The following is a 15,455-nucleotide window of genomic DNA, read 5'->3' as shown; positions in this document are numbered from 1 at the left end:
TTTTTTTTTTTTAACTATACCTCCGTTATGAAAGTTATTTATTTCTTTTCATCTATTCTATCAATCATCTTTACTTCTCCACAGCAATATATCATCTATTTATCATTAATCAATAATGTATTCTTTTATTCCAATAACATATGGGTTTCGGGATTTTCATTTTCAAACATAGAAGAATGACTTTTTTTCTGTCGCTATTATTGTTGTTGGTATATGAAGCTATTTGGAGACCCAATTCAGGAAGCAACTCATTGGAGAATGGCTACTTTCCATCAAGAAATAAAGAGAACCACAGTCAACCCACACAATCACCTTTAGAAGAGAGTGTGACTCCTACCAAAGCTGTCAAAACCACAGGCAAGGGCATAGTTAAAGGATGGAATCTTGATTCAAGAGGGTTAATTGTTGGTGCTGAGGCCTGGGGCAGGGGTGTAAGGAAAATATGCTTAGATTCAATGATTGTACATTTAAGGCAAGCACACATATTAGTATTAACTTAGTGTAATATATCCCTGTCATATATACAATAAGGTGAAATTATAAGTACTCTATGCACATGGCTGAACAGTTCTAAATTGGACTTTATTAATTTTTAAAATCAGTAACCGATTTATCACTGGCTATGTGCTTAGATCTACAGGAGATCATATAATTTGATACAAATAAAAGAAAAGTGTTCTCTCCCCTTACAGAATTGATATTTTTAATGCGATACAGTTAGAATAGGAAATATGACATTAGAAAGGAAGAATGACAGGGAGAAAGGAAAGAAGGGAAAATGTTGCCAAGAATAAAGAAGCTATATTAAAAATATACAAAAGAGGTAGACCTAATACACATGTTCCCAAAAACTCATCAAATTTGTTTAATCATATAATTTCATTTACTTAATTACAATTCTATATATACTTGACCTTTACTTCTAATTGCATCATAATTGACTATGACTTAATGTTTTCACTTCAGTTTTTCATCTCTGGACCCATACCTCCTCAGTATTTTTATTAAGTAGCTAATAACATATAAGAGAGATAGTGTGTAATATGAATAGCTGACCTATACTTTTTTCATTTGGAAAGTCACATTCTAAAGTAGATCTTACATCATAAAATAAGTTAAGTAGCAATATGAAATTGCTGTGTACCTCAATGATTGATTGTGAGTAGAATTATTTTAAGGAGTTATTAAGGAGAAAGGTAGTTTTGAGCTAAATTAGAAGGAATAGAAGACAAATCAAGAAAAAAAGGATAGCTGGCTGTCTAAAATATTATTTATAGCTAATTCATTTTTAAATTCTAAATGAATAGGAAGATTTGAATGTATTCTCATCTGTAAAATCATATCACTGTAGTTTGAATTGAAAATGAAATATAATAATGGCAACTCATTGGTTTTTTCATAAGTGTCCTTAAGATGAATGGTGTTCATACTAAAAGAGTGAATTGGTGTGCTATGAACCTCATGGTACTAATCTTTTATTTCCAGGGGTTCTTTCCAGCCCTTGTCCTCCTAATTGGATTATATATGAGAAGAGCTGTTACCTATTCAGCCCATCACTAAATTCCTGGGATGGAAGTAAAAGACAATGCTCGCAACTGGGCTCTAATCTCATAAAGATAGACAGCTCAAAGGAATTGGTAAGTGTAAACTTCTGTTGTAATTATCTGTGGTCTGTATCCAGAAGGAAAATAGAGGGAGATTCCAGGTAATGACAATTTTTCCTAAAATGAAGTCTTTTTTTTTTTTTGAGGCAGAGTCTCACTCTGTTGCCCAAGCTGGAGTACCAGGAAGCCTCGACATCCCAGGCTCAAGGGATCCTCCCACCTTAGCCTCCTGAGTAGTTAGGACTAGAGGGGACACCACCATGCTCATCTAATTTTTTTTTTGTATTTTTCGTAGAGATGGAGTTTCTCCATATTGTCTAGGCTTGTGTCAAACTCCTGGGCACAAGCGGTCTGCCCATCTTGATCTCCCAAAGTGTTGGGATTACAGGTGGAGGCCACCACACTCGGCCAAAAGTCATTTTTAATATCTCTATAATTATAATCATAGCATGCCTTAAGCACATAAAGTGCATAGTATATACTTTTATTTTTATTTTAACTAATTTTATTTATTTATTTTTAACTAATTAAAAAAAAAATTGTGTTTCACCTTAAAACAAATCCTTTCAAACACACTCCATGTATGCATGACTGCAATAATCAGGCCATTACCCATTTTTGTGCATTTGTATTTCAATTGTTAAATTTGGTGAAGTAGAAAATTCTCCTCCTTGTCATCATAATTATCAAGAAAATGGCAACAATGATAATATATGTTTAGAAATTATTTACTCTTTGCAAGATACTGGGAAAGGCAAAGAGGGTTAAAAAATAACCCTGCTGGCCGGGCGCGGTGGCTCACGCCTGTAATCCCAGCACTTTGGGAGGCTGAGGCGGGCGGATCACAAGGTCAGGAGTTCAAGACCAGCCTGGCCAATATGGTGAAACCCCATCTCTACTAAAAATACAAAAATTAGCCAGGGGTGGTGGTGGATGCCTGTAGTCCCAGCTACTCAGGAGGCTGAGGCAGGAGAATCGCTTGAACCCAGGAGGCAGAGGCTGTAGTGAGCCGAGATCGGGCCACTGCACTCCAGCCTGGGAGACAGAGTGAGACTCCGTCTCAAAAAAAAAAAAAAAAATAACCCTGCTATCACAGGACACATGCAATCTTTTAAGTAAAAAAAAAGCAACTCAGAAGCTATTAAAAGTTAAATATCTGGCATTGGCAATAAATGCTATAGGAGTTTAAAGAGATCCCCGTGTTCCTAAGAAGTTTTCAGAAAAAGTGGCACTTGAATGAAGGGTAGAGCTTAGATGAGGTACGAGAAGGTGTTTACAGGAAACATTCTACATTATAAATCTAAACCAGTCTATAACTTCTACATCTACTCTCACTATTCTCATTTTGTTTTTGTTTCTGTAATGCCTTACTCAGTAGTAATAATTTATATTAAAGTTAATGGAACTACATGTATGGCAAAGAAAGAGTATTGGGTTACAAGTCTATCTGACTTTTAGGCCAGCCTATAATTGAAAATAAATTGTTAGAGATTTGTAAACAATTCAGATATCTTCGCTGAATCTCAGATTACTTATTCATAAAATATGCCGTTGGACTAAATCATTTTTAAGTTTTTATCTAACTCTGAGAAATATTTCTTAACAAAAGTAGCATCAATTTATTTCTTCAATTGGAGAAGACAATGGCTAATCATCCATGAAAACTGCCTAGGGGGCCTGTCATCTGGGATTTTGTCAGATAGGTTGAATGGAGGCAGTACAATCTTCACATTATAAATCTATTCTTTTGGAAAATTAAATGATAATTACTTTAAATAAATAAGATAGGCCTTTTGAAACATTCAATGACAGGTTGATGTCAGGTTAGGCATGCATTCTTTACCAAAGTGATTCGATCAGCTGTCTTTTTCTCAGTGTCCATGATAATGGTCTCTCTCTCTCTCTCTCTCTGTTATATATTTGTATATGTTTTGTTTCAGGGATTTATAGTAAAACAAGTGTCTTCCCAACCTGATAATTCATTTTGGATAGGCCTTTCTCGGCCCCAGACTGAGGTACCATGGCTCTGGGAGGATGGATCAACATTCTCTTCTAACCTGTAAGTGTTTGGAGAGACAATGCTTCATCCTCTTTCTCAGAGAGGTTTCCACCTCATCTATGAAAACCTCTGTCAAGCAGTTAAGAACCTGATTTGCTGACTATATATGAGAAAGAGAGAGAGAAAGATATAGAAGAAGAGAAATAGTGAGCTACGACACAAGGAGAAAGATGAGGAGAACCTTAGAGTGAAAAGGAGTGAGGCCATCTAGCAGCATCAACACAGCTGTTTTTCTAGTTTTCTTACCAGGGAGGCATCCAACATGTTTGAAGTTGTCCAGGCAAGGTGCAGTCACTGTCAGTCAGTGTAACCCCCTGGTTAAGAACATGGGCTTTGAAGCCAGACCTCAGTTTGGGTTAATGATTACCCCACTCACTGATCATGTGACATTGGGGATAAGTCACTTTTCCTCTATGAGTTTCATTTTCCATAAACAAGAATAGAAAGTTACTCTTGGCTGGGTGCCGTGGCTCACACCTGTAATCCCAGCACTTTGGGAGGCCCAGGTGGGTGGATCACTTGAGGTCAGGAGTTTGAGACCAGCCTGACCAACATGGTGAAACCCCATCTTCACTAAAAAATGAGCCAGGTGTGGTGGCATTTGCCAGAAATCCCAGCTACTCGGGAGGCCGAGGCAGGAGAAATGCTTTGACCCGGGAGATGGAGGTTGCAGTGAGCTGAGATTGCACCATTGCACTCCAGTCTGGATGACAGAGTGAGACTCCAGTGAGACTCCAACTCAAAAAAAAAAAAAAGAAAGAAAGAAAGAAAGAGTACTTTCCTCTTAGAATTGTGAGATGGGTATAAAAGTAAAATAATTTAGCACAGTGTCTTGTACGTAGTTAATGAGCGATATTATTAAGTTAAAAAGCAACCACATTTTCACATTTTGCATTTTAAAAAGATATTTTAAACGTATTTCACATTCGCACGATTATACATTATTCCTTATTATGTGTTGGTCTTTGTCACTGCAGTTGTCATTCATTTGCTTTTTAATATCTGCAGAATATGAAATATGTCCCTTTTAAGTTCTTATTATTAGTGTGTGTGTGTGCACACCTGTGTGTGTTTTTTCATCTCAGTAGGAGTATGGTTTGATTTAGTTTTTCAAAGAAAATAACTTTTGACTTTGTTGACTCTGCCTCTTTTTATTATTTCTTTCATTAACTTTGATTCTAGTCTGTATTACTTCCTTCCATCTAATTTATTTTTATTTTATTTTTTTTTTTGAGACAGAGTCTTGCTCTATTGCCCAGGCTGGAGTGCAGTGGCGATCTCAGCTAACTGCCAGCTCTGCCTCCTGGATTCATGCCATTCTCCTGCCTCAGCCTCCCAAGTAGCTGGGACTACAGGCTCCCACCACCACGCCTGGCTAATTTTTTGTATTTTTAGTAGAGACGGGGTTTCACCGTGTTAGCCAGGATGGTGTCAATCTCCTGACCTAATTTATTTGTTTTAAATTTGCTATTCCATCTCAAACTTCTTGTATTGGGTGCTTGACTCATGAATTTAAGCCTTCCTTTATCTCAAGTATGTAGATTTAAAGGCTATAATTTTAATGTATTTTCATTGTCATTCAGTTCAAAATACTTTCTGATTTCCACTGTGAGTTGCTCTTTGACTCCGGAGTTATTTAGAAATGTATTTCTTAATTTACAAACATACGTGTTTCCAGTTATCTCTTTGTTTTAGGTTTCAGGCTTAGTTCCACTGTGAGCAGAGAACATGCTCCACGTGCTTGTAGCTCTCTGATTTTTACGTGCTTCTTCCTCTTTCCATATGAAAAGAATTGTGTTGAAATCTTCTGCTGCGATTCTACTTATAGTTCTGTAAACATTTGATTCGATGTGTTGAAGCCGTGTTATCAGGCACATAAAGTTGTAGAATTGTTACTTTTTTTCCCTTTCTTTCCTCCTTTTTGGACTGATTTAACACTTTTTCTTATTTTTTTTTTCTTTTCATTTGTAATGTGCTCTTTCGTGTCTTTTACATCTCTTTTACTAATCTTTTAGTACTTTTCCTAGGAATTACACATGTATACTTCACTCATCAAAGACTAATATTAACTGACATTTTTATGTACTTCCTGACCAATATAAAAATCATAGAGCATTCCTTTACTCTGTTGACTCCCTCCTCCATTTATATGCTATTATATTAATGTATTTATTTTTATTTATTTATTTTTATTTTATCTCCCAGGCTGGAGTGCAGTGGTGCAATCTTGGCTCTCCGCAACCTCTGCCTCCTGGGTTCAAGTGATTCTCCCACCTCAGCCTCCAGAGTAGCTGGGACTACAGCTACGCCTCCAGCTAGGTGTGGTGGCCTGCGCGTGTAATCCCAGCTACTCAGAGGTTGAGGCACCAGAATTGCTTCAACCCGGGAGGTTGCAGTGAACTGAGATCGCGCCACTGCACTCCAGCCTGGGTGACTGAGCCAGACTCAGTCTAAAACAAACAAACAAAAATAGCCCTTGGGCCGGGCACAGTGATTCACGCCTATAATCCCAGCACTCTGGGAGGCCGAGGTGGGCGGATCACTTGAGGTCAGGAGTTCGATACCAGCTTGACCAAAATGGTGAAACCGCATCTCTACAAAAAAAAAACAAAAAACAAAACAAAAAAAAACACACACACAAAAATTAGAAATGGTGGTGCACAGCAGATTTATGCACTAGTATTCATTTCAATTTGCCCACATATTTATGATTTTATTTATTTCTTTCTTCCTTTCCAACTGCACATTTCAGGTATTTTTTCTTAAGGCTGATATTTCCAATAAGTATAAGATTAGAGGTTGGTTGTTTCTTCTCTCAGCCACTCAAATATATTATTCCACTATTTTCTATTTTTTATTGTTGTTTTTGAGAGGTCATCTGTTTGAAGGTAATACATGTTACTGAAAAATTCTCAACCATACTTGCTTCATATTTTGCTTTGACCCATCTTTTTTCCCTTCTCCTGGAATCTCAGTTACATTCATTACAGACCCGTTGACACCATCCTATATGTTTCTTTTGCTTTTTCCTGTGTTTTCATTCTGTTTTAGCTTTTTGCTCCAATCTATGTAATTACCTTTCACATATCTTCCAGTTCATCTATTTTTTCTCATCTGTGACTAATCTACTGTTAAATGCCTCTATTAAGTTTTTTATTTTGTTTGGTGACATTTTCAGTTTTATAATTTTAGTTCGGTTCTTTCTCAAATCTATTATTTCAACACTTATACTTCTATTTTTTCTTCCAACATTCTTAGTATTATCTTTTAACTTTCAGAATACACTAACCATAGTTGTTTTAGCTTGTGTCTAATAATTCCAATTTCCTATATGTATCTGTTTCTGTTTTTTTTTCCTATTTTTGTTTTGTGTTGATTAGTTTTCTTTTATGTCAGATTGCTTTTTATAGAGTTGTTAACATTGTATCTTAAAATCTTTGCAGAATTAATTTGAAGTGTTTTTTCATTTGCCTCTGTTCTCACCACCAGGTCTGTTCACCCAATAGTGTGAACAGTACAAACAGCCGAGTATAATCACTTAACTGTTTTACTTCTACTAGGCTATGTACAGTGAATTTATTAACAATCAGCCAAATGTATTTTCTACTTTTTTATAGCACTTGTTTGTCTTGAATTTTCTTTTGCTATTTTAAATGTATGGCTAGAGGACTCTTTCTGTAATCACAAGCAGGCCCAAGTTAACATTTTGATATGTTTATGTTACTAGTCTTTGATTTTCTGGGTGGCATTTATTTAATCTAGCTGTGTCTATGCCCCCAAAACACTTAGAGATCAAGGGAAATTTTGAAGGAATAATGCTGGTCAGAGTTCTCCCTGAGGTCTGAATCTAAGTAGTTAATCTTAGCCTTAGTCATCTCTAAAGCAAAGTTTTCTCAGTCTTCCAACCTCAGGGTCAAGAAGGAGAGATAGATACCCAGGACAAAGAGTGCCAAGTCATAGCTTTTGCACTGAGGCTCAGTGATGCCCTTTGAGCTTGACTAATTAACACTGCTGCTTCAGGAGACTGAAGACTGAATTGAACAGGACCATACTTCTATTTACCAGTGCTGATTTCCATAACTATCAAGCATTGTATTGTAATGTAATTCTCCTTCCAGGATACATTAAAATATGCAGAGTTGTTTGCGCTGCCTTTAAATGGCCTGGGCATCTCTGATTCTTTTTCAGTTCTAGATCCCTTTCAGCATTAATACTTCTGCTTGGTCTATTCATTAAGTATATCCAGTAATAATTTCATTAAACTGTTGTTTGATAAAGAAACATTTAAGTAATAGGCTGAAAGATATATAAAGAACTTTTTATAGAATATTAAATAATTTTCCTTCTTTGTCAGGAACTTTTTTTAAGTTTATGCAGCTAGTAGTATTTCTTGAAAAAATTAAGTTATTTTTCTGCCTTAATAATGGAGACTATTCATTTAACCACTTGAGATTCACAACAATTTAGATTTAAGCTTCCTTTTCCAATAATAGAAACACTTCAAAAATCTTTTCACCGATATCCTTACTAATTTATTTGAGCGTCCTGTAGACGGTATTCTTTAACATTTGTTCTAATTACCTCACTGTATTCTATTTTAACAGATTTCAGATCAGAACCACAGCTACCCAAGAAAACCCATCTCCAAATTGTGTATGGATTCATGTATCAGTCATTTATGACCAACTGTGTAGTGTGCCTTCATATAGTATTTGTGAGAAGAAGTTTTCAATGTAAGGGGAAGAGTGGAGGAGGAAAGAGAAATATGTGAGCTAGTAAGGTGGACAGAAAAAGGAACAGAGAAGAGTAACAGCTGAGGTCAAAATAAATGCAGAAAATGTTTAGTGAGCTTGGCAAACTGTAATCTTAACCAAGAAATTGAAGGGAGAGGCTGTGATTTCTGTATTTGTCGACCTACAGGTAGGCCAGTGTTATTGTTCTACGTGCTAAATCCCTAGACATGGAATCAGGGCAGCTAAGCTTGAATTTTTTTTTTTTTTTTTTTTTTTTTTTGAGATAGGGTCTCACTTTGTCATCCAGGCTGGAGTGCGGTGGCACAATCTCGGCTCACTGCAGCCATCTCTTGCCTCAGCCCCCCCAAGTAGCTGGGACTACAGGTGCATGTCACCATACCAGGCTAATTTTTGGTGTGTTTTTGTAGAGACTGGATTTTGCCATGTTGACCAAGCTGGTCTTGAACTCCTGGGCTCAAGTGATCTGCCCATCTTGGCCTTCCAAAGTGCTGGGATTACAGACGTGAGCCACCACACCTGGCACCAAGCTTGAATTTTCATTCTGCCATTGATTTGGCATTTACCTGGGGTAAACCATAAGCAAGTCTTAATTTCTGGCTCCATCAGAGTTGCTTTTGTGCTCAACAATGCCATTGATGCGCATGGTATGTTGCCATGATTTGACCCTCAACTTCTAGCAGTATATCAGATATGAACTGAGGGTGAAATATATTTCTGAATAGCTAAATGAAGAAATGGGAAAAAATCTTCACCACAATCAGAGCAATTTTATTATTTTCATTGATCTGATCATAATTATGATTATCATCTTTAAAAAGCAGGAACTCCTACTTTTTCTTTATCAGTTAAATAACCCAGAGAGTACGTCTGCCGTATCTCTAATAGAATCTTGTATAATATGTAATTGTAGGGAAACTGCTCTCATAGGAAAGTTTTCTGCTTTTTAAATACAAAAATACATAGAAATACATAAAATCTGATGATGAATATAAAAAAGTAACCAGTCTCATTGGAACAAGTGTTAACATTTTGGAATATGAAACATGTTTTATTAGTTTTGTGATGTACTGTTTTATAATTTTGACTTTTTTCATTAATTACTGTAAAATGGTATTATTGGAATGAAACTGTATTTCCTGATGTGCTGATTTGTCTTATTTTTTTTCATACTTTCCCACTGGTGCTATTTTTATTTCCAATGGATATTTCTATATTACTGGTGAGGCATTTATAGTCCTCTAATGTTGATTAATATGTGAAAAGAAATTGTACCAATGTCACTAAATTATTCACTTTAAAATGGCTGTTTTTATGTTATGTGCATTTCATTTCAATAAAAAAACCTCTTATTAAAAAACCCCTGGCCCCTAAATTATGTGCCTGTGTGTCACAATCCCTATCACAATTTGCCCTCTCCCCAAAAATGATGATGAATTTGGTATGGGTGGAGTGGATATTTACAGTAGATATTTTGATATTAAAGCATTAATTTGAGATCTAAAAAATTTAAAACACCTAAGAGAAGGTAAAGATTTTTGTGAGGTTTACTATTGTTGTTTAATATGCAAATTTGTGTTTTCATTATTTAAAAAAATGTAGAAAGGGAAGAGATAGACAGATGCAGCAAACCACCATGGCACATGTATACCTATGTAACAAACCTGCACATTCTGCACATGTATCCCAGAACTTAAAGTATAATTAAAAATAAATACATAAATAAATAAATGATGTAATGTATAATAAACATAAAAGAAAAGGAAGAGATAGATCAGGCTGAGAACATAAGTATGGTTAACTGTTTTAAGTAGTTAAGGCTTAGGATGGAGTTTGGAAGAGATACCTAGTATTTTAATTTTGGTTTTGCTTTGATTCATTCCTCCCAGGTCCTCAGGATATAGTGAATGAGTCAAGAAATTATGGTAATCAAGGTAAATAACTGGATGCTGAAGATCCAGCTGTACTAATCTAGGACAGGCCAGGCAACCTAACCCATGACGTGAGTTATCATGAAAGTGAGGGTGTAAAGTAAGATTGCTCTAGGTTGTGCAAGACAAAGAGTACCTGACGTGTTGAGATACGTTTATATCACAGCTTATATGGAAATATATGTGAATAAACAGAAAACATACACACTTTTCCAAGAGACAGAAAAAGTGAAATAGCTGCTAGCTGAACCTCAGTTGAAAAGTTAATTTCGAGATGAGTAATGATCACACCAGGAGACATGCTGAGGGGCCACCATGTTCACATGTCTGGATTACAGCAATAATTTTTGAAGTAGTGTCTGAGCCTTCACCCTTGTCCTCTACAGTCTATTTTCAAACAAATCAGAGTGAGGCCATTACATTTAAATAAAATCATGTCGGTTCTCTACTGAAAATTCTCATCAACTTCTCATGTATCTCAGAGTAAAAACAAAACCACTCCAAAATGAAATACCTTTGTAATTACCTATAAGAAGCTACATATTCTGGTCCTCTTTGAGCTAAACTCCTACTTCCTTTATCTTTACTCATTGCACTCAGGACGCTGGCTTCTCTGTTGTTTCTCAACCATGTCAGGCATGCTTCCACCTCAAGGTACTGGTGATTCTTATCTCCTTTACCTGAATGATTCTTACCTGACAAAGCTGCAGGACGTGGTCTCTCATCTACTTCCCATCTCTGCACAAACATGAGCTTCTTAATGATACTTACTCAGATAACTCTAAAGTTACCAACCCTTTCTCCCTACATTCTTCATCTCCCTTACCTCTGTTTATTTACCATAGCATTTATTATAGTCTAATATACTGTACTATTTACTTATTAGGTTGGTGCAAAATTGCGGTTTTTGCCATTGAAAGTAATGGCAAGAACCGCAATTACTTTTACACCAGACTGATACTTATTATCTTTCTTATGTATCATCTGTTTTTCCCCATAGAATATAGTCTCTAAAAGGGCTGACAGCTTTGCCGTACATGGATGTATCCAAGAGTCTGAGAATAGTACTTGCCATACAGTTGATAGTCAAAAATATTCTTATTTTTGAAAAAAAAAAACTTTCAAGGAAAAGTAGTATAAATGTTACTATAGGTTGATTATCAAAAATTATTAGTAATATACTTGAATAACCGAAGCTTGGTAAATAGTTCTAATTGCTATTTTATGAGAATCATAATTACAGGCACCTCCTAAGTGCCTTTCTTTCTGATCCCAGCTGTTGTAATTTTTAACCCTCTATCTCTGTTTTAGTCACATATGGGCTTTACATAACTTCATCTTCGCAATTTTGACTACCTTCTCTTTTATATGGCTCTCTGATATCCAACCCAATGCAAACAAACAATTTTTGATTTCCTACTTCTTACAAGGCACTGTGCAACAGGAAGGTATTTTTATTTTTATTTATGTATTATTTCAATAGCTTTTGGGGTACAAGAGGTTTTTGGTTACATGGATGAATTATATAGTTGTGAATTCTGTTTGTAATGCACCTGTCAGTCACCTGAGTAGTGTACATTGTACCCAATATGTAGTTTTTTTAATCTCTCCCCCTCCCTTTTCACCTCCTGCTTCTGAGTCATTACATCACTCTGTATGGATTTGCCTACTTATAGCTTAGCTTCCACTTGTAAGTCAGAACATACAGTTTTCGGTTTTCCACTCCTGACTTACTTAGAATAATGGCCTCCAGCTCTAACCAAGGTACTGCAAAAGACATTATTTCATTACTTTTTATGGCTGAGTGGTATTCCATGGTGTATATATACCACATTTTCTTTATCCACTCATTGGTTAATGGGCACTTAGGTTGGTCCCATATCTTTGCAATTGTGAATTCTGTTACTATAACCATACATGTGCAAGTGTCTTTTCCATATACAACAACTTATTTTGGGGTAGATACCCAGTAGCAGGATTGCTGGATTGAATGGTGCATCTACTTTTAGTTCTTTAAGGAATCTTCGTACTGTTTTCCATGGAGGTTGTACTAATTTACATTCCCACCAGCAGTGTATACGCATTTGCTTTTCACCATATCCATGCCAACATCTATCGTTTTTTTTGACTTTTTAATAACAGCCATTATTGTAGGAGTAAGATGGTATCTCACTGTAGTTTTAATTTGCACTTCCCTGATAATTAGTAATGTTGAGCATTGTTTCATGTTTGTATATCTTCTTTTGAGAAATATCTACGTATGTCCGTTGCTCACATTTTGATGGGATTTTTTTTTTCTTACTGATTTGAGATCCTAGTAGATTCTGGATATTAGTCCTTTGTTGGATGCATAGTTTGCAAATATTTTGTCTCATTCTGTGGGTTGTCTACTCTGATTATTTATTTTGCTGTGCAGAAGCTTTTTAGTTTCATGAAGTCCCATTTATTTATTTTCATTTCTGTTGCATTTGCTTTTGGAGTATTAGTTATAAACTCTTTGCATAGGCTAATGTCCAGAAGAGTTCTTCTAATGTAACCTTCTGTGATTTTTATGGTTTCAGTTCTTAGATTTAAGTCTTTGACCCATCTAGAGTTGATTTTTGTGTAAGGCGAGAGATTGGGATCCAGTTTCATTCTTCTACATGTGGCTTGCCAGTCTTTTCAGCATCATTTATTAAATAGGTTTATGTTTTTGCATGCTTCAACAAAGATCAGTTGGATGTTAAGTATTTGGCTTTTTTATGGCGGGGGGTTAATGTTTTATTTTAAATGCTTGGATAGCTTCGATACCCAGGTTGTGGCAAAATCAGGACACGTGTAAAATATGTTACATTAGATTCCCCAAAGGTACTAAAAAGTACAGTAAAATTAACCCTTCCATTACTGGCAGTGTATGACATAAATAATATAAAATTAAAAGGTGACACTGGTTTCCTGAGATACAATATACTCTGTACAACCAGGGCCCACAGGTCCAGGCTGCAGCATGCGGCAACAGGAAGCAAAGACTGCCATTTTGTTCTGGAGGACCTGGTACTAAAAATCAGCCAGTAATGCCCCTCCAGCCTCTCAGATGCCACACGCTGCCTAAATAACTAGAGCTCTGGAAATAGTAAACAAGAGAGTGATTTCCGTGTGGAAAATTTTAAATAAGATGCACATGGGACAAGCCTAGAAAGTCTGTCAAGTTAAATTTGGTACATAATTGTGTTCACTCCATATCCAAACACAGCATGTGTGTGATTGGTTGGTCTCTCCTGCTGCTGTCTCAGTATGGCTTGCAGGTATTCTGAGGGCCACCATGTCACTGCCTGTTGCTGTAGTTTGTACTACCCTGACCGCGACCGCCACCTCCACCTCCACCTCCACCTCCACCTCCACCTCCATCTCCACCACCACCTCCGCTGCCTTGTTACCTCAGTTGTGGTTTCCACAGCCCCGAGAACCATACCGCTGCTGCCAGGAAATTTCTTTGGGCTGGGCCACCTTGATCTTACACTTGCTTCCAGTGATAGTATGGAACTTTTTCTCCAGAACCTTCTTCACAGATTTTTTTTTTTAAGGTAATAAACACAAAATCTTGTCTTTTGTTAAACTTTGGATCCAATGAATTTCAATGGCCTCAGTCTCCTCAAACTCGCCGAAGTACTCCCTGATCTTTTCCTCAGTGGCTTCAGGATTCAGACCCTCCATGAAGTCATGTTTCCGGAATTGGTGGGTTCTTGGTCTCACTGACTTTAAGAATGAAGCTGCAGACCCTCGTGGTGAGTGTTACAGTTCTTAAAGATGGTGTGTCTGGAGTTTCTTCCTTCTGGTAGGTCCGTGGTCTTCCTCATTTCAGGAGTGAAGCTGCAGACCTTCCCGGTGAGTGTTACAGCTCTTAAAGGCAGCACGTCTGGAGTTGTTCATGCCTTCCGGAAGGTTCGTGGTCTCGCTGGCCTCAGAAGTGAAACTGCAGACCTTATCCCTGAGCGTTACAGTTCAGAAAGGTGGCGCGTCTGCAGTTGTTCATTCCTTCAGATGTGTCTGGAGTTGTTTGTTCCCGCAGGTGGGTTGGTAGTCTCGCTGGCTTCAGGAGTAAAGCTGTAGACCTTCGCGGTGAGTGTTACAGCTCATAAAGGTGGCGCGTCTGGAGTTGTTCATTCCTCCCCGTGGGATCATGGTCTCGCTGCCCTCAGAAGTGAAGCTGCAGACCTTGGCAGTGAGGACTACAATTCATAAAGGTGGCACGTCCGGAGTTGTTCGTTTCTTTGGATGTTTAAATGTATCTGGGGTTGTTCGTTCCTGCCGGTGGGGCTCGTAGTCTCACCGGCTTCAAGAGTGAAGCTGCAGACCTTTTGCAGTGAGGGTTACAGTTCATAAAGTTGGTGCGTCCGGAACTGTTTGTCCCTCCTGGTGGGTTCCGGGTCTCGCTGGCTTCAGGAGTAAAGCTGCAGACCTTCACAGGGAGTGTTACAGCTCATAAAGGCTGCCGACCCAAAGGGTGAGCAACAGCAAGATTTACTACAAAGAACAAAAAATCAAAGTCCCCATCCCTCGGAAAGGCACTCTACCGGGTTGCAACTGCTGCCACTGGTGCCCTGCTTTTATTCCCTTGTCTGGCCCCACCCACATCCTGCTGATTGGTTCATTTTACAGAGAGCTGATTGGATTGTTTTACACAGAGCTGATTGGTCTGTTTTGACAGGGTGCTGATTGGTGCGTTTACAGTCCTTTAGCTAGACCCAGAAGTTCTCCAAGTCCCCACCAGATTAGCTAGACACAAAGGGCTGATTGGTGTGTTTACAAACCTTTAGCTAGACACAGAGTGCTGATTGGTGTGTTTACAATCCTTTAGCTGGACACAAAAGTTCTCCAAGTCCCCACTTGATTACCTAGACATAGAGCACTGATGGTGCATTTACAAACCTTTCGCTAGACAGAAAAGTTCTCCAAGTCCCCACCCTCCCAGAAGCCCAGCGGGCTTCACCTCTCACTGGCAGTTGCCATGGGACTCTGTGGCACCCTGCCAGGACACCCCCGCAGCCCAGAGGGATCTCGACCCTGATCAAGCCCAGCAGGCGCCTACCTGCCTCGCCGAATGCGGGGGCCGCAGAGCCCACGCCCACCA

The 15,455-nt window shown here is 37.9% G+C and overlaps 1 protein-coding gene across 6 annotated transcripts in view; it reads left to right on the top strand.

The window, feature by feature from the left end:
- Positions 1 to 9,156, top strand: part of CLEC7A (C-type lectin domain family 7, member A) — a 14,902-nt gene extending 5,746 nt beyond the window's left edge. Inside the window, exons 3-6 of one of the 6 annotated variants that reach the window (XM_011983338.1) lie at positions 220 to 357; positions 1,486 to 1,637; positions 3,545 to 3,663; positions 8,268 to 8,631. In XM_011983338.1, the coding sequence (XP_011838728.1) occupies positions 220 to 357; positions 1,486 to 1,637; positions 3,545 to 3,663; positions 8,268 to 8,400 (542 nt within the window). In that variant the 3' untranslated portion in view covers positions 8,401 to 8,631. Of the gene's footprint in view, positions 1 to 219; positions 358 to 1,485; positions 1,638 to 3,544; positions 3,664 to 8,267 lie in introns of all 6 variants that reach the window. The other 5 variants (XM_011983339.1, XM_011983342.1, XM_011983340.1 and 2 more) reach the window with 5 other exon arrangements.
- Positions 9,157 to 15,455: the final 6,299 nt, after the last annotated feature.

Source organism: Mandrillus leucophaeus, unplaced genomic scaffold (genome assembly GCF_000951045.1).
Source record: "Mandrillus leucophaeus isolate KB7577 unplaced genomic scaffold, Mleu.le_1.0 Scaffold249, whole genome shotgun sequence".
NCBI classification, from domain to species: domain Eukaryota; kingdom Metazoa; phylum Chordata; class Mammalia; order Primates; family Cercopithecidae; genus Mandrillus; species Mandrillus leucophaeus.
Note: the sequence above shows the minus strand (reverse complement) of the source record. Positions and strands in the feature narration are given on the sequence as shown.